Source organism: Panthera onca, chromosome B3, assembly GCF_046562875.1.
Source record: "Panthera onca isolate mPanOnc1 chromosome B3, mPanOnc1 haplotype 2, whole genome shotgun sequence".
Taxonomy (NCBI): domain Eukaryota; kingdom Metazoa; phylum Chordata; class Mammalia; order Carnivora; family Felidae; genus Panthera; species Panthera onca.
Window position 1 is genome coordinate 36,679,993 of NC_138344.1, and position 13,495 is coordinate 36,693,487.

The 13,495-nt window shown below is 53.3% G+C and overlaps 1 protein-coding gene and 1 long non-coding RNA gene across 3 annotated transcripts in view; one reads left to right on the forward strand and one right to left on the reverse strand.

The window, feature by feature from the left end:
- The window catches only part of CORO2B (coronin 2B), a 133,521-nt gene that overhangs the window by 19,615 nt on the left and 100,411 nt on the right, over positions 1-13,495 (reverse strand). For both annotated transcript variants that reach the window (XM_060618177.3, XM_060618178.3), the window contains one exon: positions 3,317-3,433. In XM_060618177.3, the coding sequence (XP_060474160.1) occupies positions 3,317-3,433 (117 nt within the window). The remainder of the gene's footprint in view (positions 1-3,316; positions 3,434-13,495) is intronic.
- On the forward strand, positions 6-7,053 carry LOC132668956 (uncharacterized). The gene is made up of 3 exons (XR_009605897.3): positions 6-455; positions 1,892-2,046; positions 4,411-7,053. It is a non-coding gene; the product is annotated as an uncharacterized LOC132668956 (long non-coding RNA).

The following is a 13,495-nucleotide window of genomic DNA, read 5'->3' on the forward strand; positions in this document are numbered from 1 at the left end:
ATCCCACTCACAGTGCCTCGGGAGAGGGGCATCCTCTCTGAGGGTGGGGGTGGGGCGGGAGGGCAGCCTTTGGATAAAGGAGCAGAGGAAGAGAAGGCAGAGGAAAGCTGCTGAGCTCAGCCCGCCAGGGAGAGGGGCCTGCCTCCCTCTCCCCCACCCCGCCCCTCCCCGGGACCACCCTTTCCCTCTCCTTGAGATGTCAGAAACCTCTCCCTCTCTCTGCAGCTGCTGGCCCTCTGGGAAGGCTAGGAGCACGAGGCTGGAAACCCATAGAGCCCTTCCCCGCCGCCTGCCAGCCACCCTCCCGAGCTGCAGCAGAAGCTATAAAAAGCACAGCCGTTCAACAATAGGTGACATCACCCAGCGGCGGAAAGGACTGGATTCTGCCAGATGCCAGGGAGAGTTATGGCCCCTATCTCTCCCTCAGGACGGGAGCCCCTCGGGAAAGGGCCTGGGTATGTTCCACTGGACCTCTGGCGGGACGGGGTCAGACTCCCGAGGCCCTCCTCTCTCCCTGGGGGAGGGTCGGGGCGTAGGGGATGGATTTCACTGGAGGATTTTCAGGGATGGGGCATATGGGAAAGGAGCTACGGAGCTGGGAGGGCTTGCTGGCTCCCTTCAGTGTCCTCTGGACGCTCTGAGAGACAAGCAGAGGGCAGTGGAGGGGTGAGAAGAGGTGGGCAGGCACCGCCTGGAGACATGGTCTGGATCTGCTTCAAACAGCTCCTCTCTAGCCCTTGCCGGCGGGTCCCCTCCCTAGCCGCCCGTGAGTAGCACAGAGCCTGGCACTTAGTAGGTCTGCTGCCTGACCTCCTAACCCTGGTTCTGGATGTCACGTCTGGTGTGCAGGAAGTTGATCATTTGGGCCGAGTGGGTTGAGGAAGGGTGTCTTGCCCCTCGAGGTGCTTTGATGGAGGCAGGTCTGACTGGCCTCCTCACCTGACCTTGGGAGCTGCGGGCTCCTTCCCCGCACATCCCAGGACCTGCGGAGGATGCCGCCCCTCCGTGTGCCCTCGGTGGGTTCCCGGTACGGGGCCTGCTCAGACAAGACACCGAGATGTCAATGCTGAGTGTTTGACGGGTCTGAACTGCCAGGCTTCGCGGCGCTGAGCCTCAGTTTCCTCATCTGTAAACCTAAGACTGTTGGTGAGGTGCTGAGGAGTGCTGCCTGGGAGTCCGGAGACCTAGGCTCTGACCCCGCCTGTACCTGCCTCCCTGCGTGACCTTGGACTCGGTGCTCCCCCTCGGGCCTCAGGGACCTTCTGTGGGAGGGGCTACTCCAGCGTTGGGGTGGCCAAGCCACATTCCAGGGCTTGTTTGGCTCCGGGAGGGGAGGCCTCCTCTACAGAGCCAGCCGTGAGCCCTCCGGCCCGCCAGCTCCCCTTCCCTGATCCCTGGGGTGCACAGCATCCCCTACTCATGTTGAAATCCTACCCCCTCAGCTGACAGTATGTGGACTCAGGGCCTCTGGGATGTGACTAACTCATGAGGGTGGGGCCCTCAAAAGTGGGATTAGTGCCCTTTTCAGAGCCTCCAGAGGGACCCCAGCCCCGTCTGCCATGTGGGCCCGCAAGGAAAAGAGGGCCCTCCCCTGACCACGCTGGCACCTGATCTCGGACTTGAGCTCCAGAACTGTGAGCAAGTGACTCACTTTACAAGCCACTCAGTCTGGTGTTTTGTTACAGTGGCCCGGGGACTATGACCCCCCGCACCCCCCCTCCCCCCCGCCCCTGCCCGCAGGCCTGTGTGTTCTCCCCGGGCCTCCTTCAGCCCCTTCTCTGCCTGCAGTTAGCTTTCCCTAACTCCCTGTCCCCTGCCTGCACTTCCGGCAAAACGAATCCCGCCTCCCCGTGCGCCTATCGCTCTGACTTCATTCTGCCCTGCACTTCAGCGAGTGGCGCCCTTCTGCTGGTGATGTTTCCGGAGTGGGACAGAGACCAGCAGGCATATGCTGGGCACAGACCTCCTTTCCCCCTCACAGCGGCTGCCAGAGGCACGGATCACTCTTGCCGTTACCCAGAGGAGCAAAGCTGAGGCTCAGAGAGGGTAAGTCACACGCCCTTGGTCACCCAGCTGGCAAGCGGTGATGCCAAGATTCAATCCCGGCCCGTGGGATTCCACAGCCGAGCTCCCTTTGAAGGGCAGCATCCGGGAGCACGGCGGGCACACTGCGGTCCTTTGGTCAGTGCGTGCGACCCTGAAGAGGGCCGCTCGGCTGGTGTGGTCGGGGCCGGGGCCGGGGCCTGATGCTTTTCCTGACACGGGGCGCGGATAGCTGGTTTATTGGCCAGGCTCCTGGAGCAAAAGGCACCTGACTCACAGAGCAAGAAGGTGCTGAGCTAGAACCGGGCAGGGCTGTCAGGGCGAGCGACCCTTCCTCCCTCCCGCTGAGTCAGGCAGAAGCTTGGACCAGAGGTGGAGCCAGGGCTCCGAGAGCCCTGGCCTGTCTGTCCCTCCCCGCATCAAGCTGGTCACTGCTCCTCTCTTTCCCAGCTGGCTGTCCTGGTGAGACACGGGACACCGGGGCGGGGTGGGGGGCGGGCAGAGGCTTCCAGCTCGGACGGTGTGGACTCGTGTCATGACGTCACTTGGTTGAGCGGGGAGAGCACGGGCTGTCCAGCCAGCTCTTAGAGGACTGCTCCTCGGCTTCCTAGTTGTGTGACCTTCCCGGCCCTCACTTTGGGGGCGGCAGTGCCCCTGTCACACAGGAGGACTCACCACACTCCAGCTCAGACTGAGAGGGGGAGCTCTGTAGGAGGCAGCCCCCACTTTCAGCGTGTTTGCTCCCCCCACGGCTGATGACTGTCGCCAACACCTCAGCAGGCAGGGACGGAGCTGGCTGGGGTCGCCGCACCCCTCTGTGGGCTCTCTGCACCCGGACGAGAAGGCTGGACGGCTCCCCCACTGGCCCCCCTCTCCCGCCCAGCCCAGTGCCTGGTGCACCGACCACTGAGCCCTCCCGCCCCACCAGCTCCAGCTGTGTCCTTCCCAGCCCAGGGTGGGCAGGAGGGAGACCACACACAGGGAGGAAGGTCTCCTTTTGAGACCACTGACAAGTGCCGAATCACGTACCTAAACTCCTTGTTTTAATTCTCACCTACAAAATCGACACCTCCAAAGGAAATCACACTCAAGGCACAAGATCTGCCAAACGGTCCGTGGCTTCGCTCTCTTCGTCCTTTCCCTAGCTCCCTCCCCACCCCAGGGCTGGCTGGAAGGGTGACAAAGAAGGCAGAAGGGCAAAGACAGAGAAAGAGAGGAGTTTAGGAAGGGAGGCCTCCAGGAGGAAGCAGAGGGGAGGCCCCTTCCTGCTCACCGACGTGTCCTCTGAGCATGAGGCAATGATGTTGTCAATGAATGGGTTCCACTTGATGTCCAGCACGTTGCCTTGGTGACCACAGACCTTGGGGTAGTTGGGTTCAATCCTGCCCGTCTGCCGAGGAGGAAGAGAGAGAGAGAGCAGGGGATTAGTTTGATGGGCCTAGGGTGGTCCTGAGAGGAGAGCCTTTATTCTGGGCTTCTAAACTGGACTGGAAGGTCCTCGAGGACCTACCCACTATCTTATTCACCTCTGCATTTCTGCACCAGGTTGGTCCAAATTGTTCTGTGGCTGTGTCCTCCCCAACCCTGAATGGTAATGGGGCAGGGGACACAGAAGAGTGATACACCCTTGGTCCATACCATGCCCCTGTGCAACTTAGGAAAAGGTACCCCTTCCCCAAGTGAAAGTTTCAAGTTAAGATGCTCCTGTTCACCTGAACAACCAGAGCCTAGAGGGCAGCAGGCGTGGCAGTCCACACATCCAGCCACGGGGCATGTGCTCTCATACTCCCCCCAGTGCCCATACTCCCCCCCTGCCCTCTAGGGAGGCGCCAGGGTCAGCAGGAGGCTCCTTCCTGCTGCTCCAGGAGTCAGCAAAGAGGCCTGAGTCTCTGGGTCCACCTAAACACTATCGTATAAGTTACTCTGCCTACGATGTGACCAGTGCCGCTCCCAGATGTGGATGCTTGTTCAGTGCGTATCTTAAACACCTGTACACAGTGCCCTGTGGTTCAAAGCATACTCTATGGAGTCACACAGGCCTGTGTTTGAATTACAGCTCTGCTACTTTTTAGGTACGTGGCCTTGGGAGACTCAGTGAAGTTCTCTGAGCTTCAGTCTCCTCATTTCTGAAATGAGGGCAGTAACACCTGCCTCTTAGCCTTTTGTGAAGACCGAATGAGGTAACACCTAGCAAAGTGCTTGGTGTGTAGATTATCATCATAGTGAATGCTCGATATATGATGGTAGTAGTATTCTCATGCAGATTAGATAATGATGCCTCCTCCAGGAAGTCTGCCCTGATCCCTGAATGGGTTAAGAGCTCCTCCTCTATGTGCTCATTGCATTCTGTGCTTCCTTCTATTACAGGCACCATCACGCACCATTTCAGCCTGCTTCTATTTGTCTGTGAGCAACTGAGGACATCACCTGTCTCTTGTCTCTGATTGTCCAGCTCCTTACAAGCCCGGCACGCACTATATGCTATGTATATGACCTGAAAGACATCCTTCAAAGGGAATTGATTCCACAAAAGATGGAGGGTGGGGGGGAGGGAAGGGAAGGGAAGTCCGTTTAATGAAGGGAAGGAAAATGACAGGCAGAAGCTGTGTTTCCATCCCCAGGCTTTTTAATGCTAGATTTTTGGGGCATCGGAGGAAATAGGAAGGATCTTCCCAGTCACCGCCCATTGGCTAAGAGTGGTTAGGTCCTCAGAGGCACCTTAGGCAGGTCATACCTCCCTGCTTTAGGTTCCTCCACTGAATAACGAAGAAGAGAGTCCATTTTTGTAAAGCCTCTGCTCGCGTGCCCTCTGCCTCACCAGTATGGTGGGGTTATTTCAGAACGTGTGTCCTGCTATGACCTCTCCCCACCCACTTCCTGTCCGAATCTCCATTGGCTCATTTCCAGATCAGCTGGGTTTTTTGTGACACGGCAACGGTGAGACGGGTAGAGAAAAAACAGACCCAAGAGAAAGTGGCAATGGTGGAGAAAGAGAGAGAGGAAAACAGCACCCGAGGGGTACTCAGGAGAGCTCCACTGACATTGTGCATTGTGGGAAAATTACAGAATGGACGAAAAGGGTCTGGGGTGTACCACCACCAGCTACAAATGGTCCCCTTTGCCATTTTATTGGGGGGATGCAGTTAGAGCTGGAAAGCCTATTTCAATGACTTTTGGGCTGTTGGACTATTTCTTTAAAACGAGACTCTAAGCAGAGACTGAGCCACATGTGACCATGGCTTTGGTCAGGGTTACACATGATCTTCTTTTGGCTCTCACACACCCTGTGATTTAGATATGAGGACCTTCAGGCCCAGAGAGCTTAAGCAACTCACACGAGTTTACCCGGCTGAAGGCCAATCAGGGGTTCCTGCCGAGGGGTAACCCTCAAGGCTAAGCTTTTCGAACCCCACTCTACTCATTTTGGCCAACTCCCCTCGTGCAGTCTGACCTCTAAGCGCAGACAGGCACTGCGCTGTCTGCTCCCACAGCTCACAGCCCCCTCTGACAGAGCCGTCCCTTACATTTGATCCCAAAGGCTGCATCTGAGCGGTCCCCGAGCAAATCTTCTGCATTAAGCTTTTGGCACCCAGCCCAGCCAAGCCCAGCCCAGCCCAGCCCAGGCAAATCTGAGGGGCACCGAATCAGTCGATAGGTGGCCATCAGCTAAAAGCAGCTTCTGGCCAGCAGCCTGTGCGGGTGATGCACCGGACGGACAGGTTAAGCGGCATCACTGGAGTCCACTGAGAATGGGGCGAGGTCAGAGCCCTGCACTGGGAAAGGAATTCGTCTTTTTAAAGCTGAGAATGATCCTGATGTAATGTATACCCCAGGTGGACCTCGCCTTACACAACGGACACATTCCCCAGTGGGGTGGGGAATTATGACTGTCAGGACTAAATCACATTGTTGCTTATGTGAACGGTGACCCCCTAGGGTTGTGCAGTGTGAGACCTGGTTGGCTGTACATAATAGCAGCCCTCAAGGGAAGATCCCCCCACTTTCGACCTGGCAACCCTGCTTTTCCTGTTTATATCGTAGGGTTCTACATAACATTTTGTTTGCAACACGAGATCCACTGCTAAGAAAAAATGTCTGAAAACCATTGTTCTATGGAGAAATCAAGTAAATTAAAAAACACAATTATTAACCCCAGGAAGAAGGCTGTATAAGAAAGCGAATGTAAATCATAGTGATAATGATTTATGTACAACATTTACATAGTTGTAATAATATAAATCCTGAATATTTATTTAGACAAGAGTTACACTATAACATACTGGGAGCACAGAGATAGGGAAAGTGCGTGTGTGTGTGTGTGTGTGTGTGTGTGTGTAGTAAGAGGGGAGACTGAGCTGGAAGAGAGCCAGATCCTCAAATTCCATAATAGGAAGTCAACACACAATGTCTAAGATTTAAAAAAATCCAGACAAGGCAGTGAAAGCATATAATTAAGAAATATGGGGATAAGTGCAAAAAGAAACAGCTAAAAGCAAGGAACAGAGGTCCCCTCGGGGTGTGTAGCAAAGGGGGAGAGGGATTGGTTACAGGCAGTCGTGTGCTGGTAACTGTTTAACTGGTTCTCCGAGGGAAAAAGGCCCTGGTTTGGAGCATCTGCCAATCCCAGTGGCAAAAATATTCCCACTACGCTAATTGTAATCTACCAGGGTGATGTCACCAAAAGTAGAGAGCCTCACAACAGACCCATTACGTAAGCTTTCTACCATGTACGTATAATAGACACAAGTCTCCTCAAGAGCACAGAGAGTGGTAAAGTAACCAGGGGGTAATGAGTTATTAACATTCAGTACCTTTGTTTCTGATATAATTTATTTAATTGCAAGTTTGCATAACTTGGTTTTTAACAACGGCCATGTTTACCAATTGGCGAGGCAACGGGCTCTCACAAGCCGATACAAGCCACTTGTACCCTAGACCTCAAAGTAGCCCTGGGCTTTATGAACTCTGGACAATTATCGCTCCGATGGCCATAAAAATTAAAGCCCAAATAAATAAAATGCACACACTAGGCGTTCTAAAGGAAGCTGGTTCTGTTGGGTTTTTTTCTTACATGGGAACAATCCCCACCCCAGACCCCCCCCGCCAAACGCCGCTGTTTTCTGTTTCAATGTCTGTGAAGTCACAGACTGTGAAATCGTGACCTGAGCCGAAGTCACTTAACCGATCGAGCCCCCAAGGCGCCCCCTGTTCCCATTTCTGTAGGTGGGGGGGGGACGACTTGAGACCCAACGCAGGTCTGGTTCGTAACTGCCACACCACACTGCCTTCTACACTCACTCTCATCCTGACACACTGATGCTAACAGTGACCCCTCCTGAGATCAAATTTTATCCTCACATAACACCTTTTACAGCTGAGGGAGCGGAGGTTCAGAAAGCGTCTAAGGAGCAGAGTCAAGGCTTTTCAGTGTTTCATAATGTCAGCATCACTGTGGAGATGGTCAGTTCACAGAACTGCCCCCGTGGTAGGGGTCTAACCTGCCGTCTGGTCTTTGAACCTCAAAGAGCGCTTCAGCCTCAACAGAACTGAGGCACAGACCTTGCTCCCTGGGGTGAGGAGGGGAAGTCCGTTCCTTGGAGTCTCTAATCCTATAATCACTAGGGAAATCTTCATGCCGTTGGTGCGGACCTTATCCCGGAAGCCTCAAAGAACAAATCCAGCCCCTGCACGGAGACAGACCTTCAACATCAAATGTGGGGTGGCGGCTGCCATACACCCTGAGTCTTTTCAAGGAGGAGCCAGGTTCTGGGGGTGGCGGCAGGTCGTGGCTCAAATATACCTCATCGACCAAAAGACAGAGTTCGTAGGGGCTGGCACACAGGCCTCTCTGTGCGGTGGAAGGGGGTGTGAAGTAGGACAACCTTCCTGCAGGTGCATTTGACCTAGTCTCGCAAAGACTTTTGAAAGGTTCATAGCCTTTGGCCAATAACTCCACTTGGGGAACTCATCCCAGGAAAATCAGCAGCCAAGCACGCCAAGACGTTCACCGCATGGTTATTCATCATAGCAAACAGTATAATCAGTCCCCAACGGTGGGGCGTTGCCCAAAGGAGTTATAGGACACCAACATTACAGAATATTATGAGGTCACTGAAAATCGTATTTTCAAAGAATATTTAATGACTTGGGAATTTCTCAAGAACTAATGGTTAGTGAAACAGTCAGAAGCAAGTTATACCCATACAGTGCTCCCCATCTATTAAAAAACACATAGTGGGGCGCCTGGGTGGCTCAGCCAGTTGAGCATCTGACTTTAGCTCAGGTCACGATCTCACAGCTCGTGAGCTCGAGCCCCGCGTCGGGCTCTGTGCTGTCAGCAAAGAGCCTGGAGCCTGCTTTGGATTCTGTGTCTCCCTCTCTCTCTGCCCCTAACCCACTCGCATTCTATCTCTGTCTCTCTCAAAAATAAATAAACATTAAAAAAACTAAAAACAAACAAACAAACAAAAAAACACCCAGTCTGGGGCACCTGGATGGCTCATTCAGTTAAGTTCCCAACAGTTGGTTTTGGCTCAGGTCATGATCTCAGTTTGTGGGTTCGAGCCCCACTGCAGGCTCTGTGCTAATGGTGGGGAGCCTGCTTGGGATTCTCTCTCTCCCTCTCTCTCTGCCCCTTCCCTGCACGTGCTCTCTCTCTCTCTCTCTTTCTCTCTCTCAAAATAAATACATAAATTAAAAAAATTAAAGACAAACAAACAAAAGACCCCACGGAGTCTGTAAGAAAATCCATCAAGATGTTAATAGTGGCAATGTCTGGCTAGTTGCACATTCGTGGTTTCCAATTCTTCCCCAGGACATTTACAATTTTTATCAAAAAGATAGACATTATTAAAAGCACACACGGGGCGCCTGGGTGGCTCAGTCAGTTGGGCGGCTGACTTCGGCTGAGGTCATGATCTCGCGGTCCGTGAGTTCGAGCCCTGCGTCGGGCTCTGTGCTGACAGCTCAGAGCCTGGAGCCTGTTTCGGATTCTGTGTCTCCCTCTCTCTGACCCTCCCCGTTCATGCTCTGTCTCTCTCTGTCTCAAGAATAAATAAACGCTAAAAAAAAAAAAAAAAAAAAAAAGCACACACAGGCATGCTCTGTAACTTTGACTGAAAAGTGTTTCCCTCTGGTTGTGACCGCACAGGTCTTCCAGAAGTGAGACACAGACTCGTGTCTCCCAGATTTACACGGCTCCAGAGCTTTTGTGGAACATAAATATGTTTGCTCACACAGCCTTCTCTACTCCTTTGTTACCCCACAAATGTTTTTGGGGGAAACAAACTCCCCGAAATGGAATAAAACTGCCTATTTACCTGAAAGCAGGTTGCAGAGGGCACAGCGTGCATGCGGGCCGTGGAGGGCCAGGCACTCCCTTGGAAGGGCTGCCCAGGGGGAGCTGCAGGGGCTCTGGGCCTCCGTCCAGGCTCTTATCTGAACCCAGTGAACTGACTGGACCACAAGATACTTTCAAAACAACCTGCATTGCAGCTGTAGCCTCTTAGAATTTCCCATCGCTGCAAAGCTGAATTCTGTACACAGAAGCAAAACATTTCTTACCTGGGGGATCAGCTCAGCGCGACTTCAAGGACAGACTTGGAGCAGGAGGTAGGGTAGCAGGCCCAGTTCGGGCACTCACTTCACCCGCTGAGTGACCCTGAACGTGGCCCCTGGACTCTCTGGGCTTCCCAGAGTCCTACCCCACTGGGCTATCGCTCATTATGATTCTTCGTGGCTGCACTTTTTACCGTATGAAGCAAGGCTGGCCTGTAGCCAGAGCACCTTGCCTCCGGTACCCAGACCGAACATAGAGAGTCACACAGTCTGCTGTCAGAAAGACGTGGGACGGCAACACTAATGATGACAAGGACAGTAATAACAGATCATTCGACAAGGGCTTGCTAAGCCCTAAGCCTTGTGCTGAGCAATTTACGTACACCGTTTTATTTAATTCTCGTGACAACCCTGCAGAGTTTTATCAAATGCTTCTAACCCTCCCCTAACAATCCACTTTAGGGATAAGAAAACTGAACTCTTGAACTGACTTGCTGGAAGGTGAGGAGCTGGGAGGCACGGGGATAAGAGTGTGCACGTAGTTTTATCTGCCTTGAGGCCACCTCCGTTCTGCTGCCTCCTGTTTCAGACCGTAGGTGAGACATTTGCTAATCAGGGAGAAAAGTGGTCACAGATCGGAAGTAGGACCTTAGAGTGTCTCGTGACCTTCTCAGGAGGGGCTGGCTGGCAACTCTGTTGTGAATCCCCTTGAATCTGCTCTCGAAGACCCCTCCCCCCCTTCCCTCACTCAAGTCTCTCCCCTCTCCCTAGTGATGCTCAAACATGGTTATATTTTAGAATCTCCTGGGAAGTTAAAAAAAAAATCCTAAGTCCAGGTTGCACCCCTATGGATTTCATCACAATGACTGGGATGGGGGGAGCCAGACATCAGTATTTTTTAAAGATCCCCAAGCGTTCCAATGGGCAACAAGTTTGGGAACTACGACCGTAGGGGTTCCATATTCTGCTGGGGCTTCAGGGAACACCTGGTAACAGGCATGCATTCTGAGACCGGGTCAGAGGCCGCTGGGCTGTCAGAGTTACCTGAGAGCTTTCCAAAGTTACCCTTGGGATGCAGGGGCTGTGGTAAGGACACCACGGAATCAAAGAACATCACCGCACACTTACTATAGGCTCATCTGCAGAAAGCACAGATGAAGCAAATAGGAAGGTAACAGTCACATCAGGCGATGCGTGATTTAAAGGAGGGCCCTGGGGCGCCTGGGTGGCTCAGTCGGTTAAGCGTCCGACTTCGGCTCAGGTCATGATCTCACCGTTCGTGAGTTCGAGCCCCACATAGGGCTCTCTGTCAGCGTGGAGCCCGCTTGGGATCCGCTGTCTCCCTCTCTCTGCCCCTCCCCTATGTGCTCTTTCTCTCTCTCTCTCTCAAAAATAAATGAACATTAAAAAAAAAAAAAAATAAAGAGGGGCCCAGGGCATGGAGCATGCTGAGCCAGGGGATGGGTGGTCTAACAGAGAAATCCCAGGCTTTGGTGGGGGAGCCATCTTTGGGCAGGGCACCCAGTCAGTCATCACACTCACTCTGCCATGTGCTGTCCCATGCCTCCCAGACCCCCCAGTTCGGCTGCTTGCAGTCTTCTCTGCTCTCTCTCCTCCAGATGTAAGCTGGTATTAAATAAGAGGGGGTCATCAGAAAATGGGAAGCGTAGTCCTTCTCCTCAAGGCCTTGGGCAAATGTCAGGCCCCCTGCGTCCTGGCCCTGGGCAGGAAGGAAGCCTTGCTCCCAACTCCCAGCCCTTCACACCTCACAAAGCAGTTACACATACAGGTACTTAATGAATATTGCCCGGGGAAGTGTGGCTGGACAAAGAAGGAAAGTTGTCCCTGGTCACCGCACCCGGAAGTGACAGCCAGGACAAGTCTGTGCAGGTTCAGAGCTCTGACTGCCACCATGGCCCTTCCGGTGGGGGCAAGCGGGGTGTCTCTTGCTCCGAACACTGTGTGCCCTTCATCCAAAGTGTGGGTGCTCCCCTAGTTTGCTAGTGACAGACCCCAACACGCTTGCGTGCACACACACGTTTACACACGCATGCACACACAACCCACGTGGCCGTTTCTGTCCAGGCCTCTGACTCTCCTCCTTCCCTGTCTCCATCCCAATCAGAACGCACTGGTCTCACGTCCCATACTTCAGGGCCCTGATCTCCTCGGCCAGTTAATCCAATAAGCGAAAGCCTTCTAAGGACGACACTGGGAGATAATGGGTCAGTCCCATTATCTTGCTGGTCACCTATGTGCACACTGACAGGAACCTTTTAGAGAAAGCCGTCTGGCCCACAGGGGCACTCTCCGGCTTTTCAGATTCTCAGGCAGTCTGCTAGGAGATCTATTTTGGGCGGAGGGCTTTAATTCACATTAGAGCTTCCAGGACGGTTCCGTGAGATTCCTGAGGTGGGACCCCGATTTGTCTGCTTGCCTCTAGTGTCTACCTTCTTCAGTTCTCTCGCCAATTCATCTTACAAAATCTCGCCTAAAGTCCGGCTCTGCTGCCACGACTCCCCCGCTCCATAAGTTTCAATGGCTCCCTATTGCCTAGACTCGAAAAGCCCAACTCATTCAGACATAAAAGCCATTGCTGCAGTCCCAGCTTGGTCCTGCTTTGACAGATTCCCTCACCCCGCTGCTGGTGCCACACTGTGCTGATACACACACCTCCACGTCCCCGCCTCCAATGCTCCCGCTGCCTAGATGGCCTTTGTTCCTGGTTCATCCTTGCCACCAGGCTATGAGCACCACGAGGTCAGTGACCTGGATAAACGCATGTCTGGGGCCTCATTCAGTGCCCAGCTCATAGCAAGAATTCAAGCTGGGTGAATGACTGCCGCCTTATTTCCCACCGCTGGGCCTTTGCTCAGGCTGTTCCCTCACCCTGACTCCCCTTCCCATCCTCAGCACCTAGAAATATCACCCAGGGAATAGACAAATGCTCCCTCCTGTCCCTAGGCTGGGAGATAATTCTGGATAATTCTGCTCTTATGACCTTGAGAGACCACATCTGGGGCTGAGCGTCAGGGGTAGACCCAGAGTCAAAGGACAGAGTGTGGGATAAGGGTTGTGAACGCTCTAAAGTTCATCCAGACACAGACAAGTTCATGGCAGGACCTCAGGAAGCCTCCTAACTTCATGACTTCCTGTTTTGATTTTTTTCCTTCTTTTCTTTTATCTTTGTGTTTCTCAAGATGAGAAGGGTTGGCTGACTTTCCCAGTTAAGATCCTTGGCACTTTGCACATGTGTATGCATGTGTGCCCGCAGAGGAGGGGGGAAAGGCTCTGGGGGGCAGGGGGTTTGTGTGGGGAAGGGCAGTAAGGAATCCTGTTGCTTCTGGTATTTCAGTTCTGGGAGACACAGTTCTCCCAGGCTCCGGGAAGACAGGTGATGGGGCCTCTCTTGTCCACGATCCTAGGCGGTATCCATTTACAGACTCCATGAGAAGAGACAAGAGGCTCCCTGAGTCTGGGATAGAAGATGTTGAGTGACCAGTGAGTGAGTGTGTGTGTGTGTGTGTGTGTGTACTGGGGAGGGGCCTAATGCTTGTCTCTGCAGTTTCCTGATTACTGGCCCCTTTTAAAACCCCCTGTGCTAAAACACATACAGAAGGTAGGGAAACTCCAAAACTCCAAACCTACTGTGCCTGAGAACTCTGATGGGATGTCCTGGGGGTGGGTTTCTGCCCTTGGCTGTTATTAACCTACTGGGGGAGACAAGACAAAGAACCAGACAATTGGTGCCCTGTGCTTTGGCGGGGGGGGGGGAATGTGGGGGGAGGGGAGGGGAAGCTATGGGAGCACAGAGGAGAGACCAGAACTAGAGACCCTGCAATCAGGAAGGCCTTCCCAGAGGAGGTGCTGAAGATCCAAAGGACTGAGAGCACAC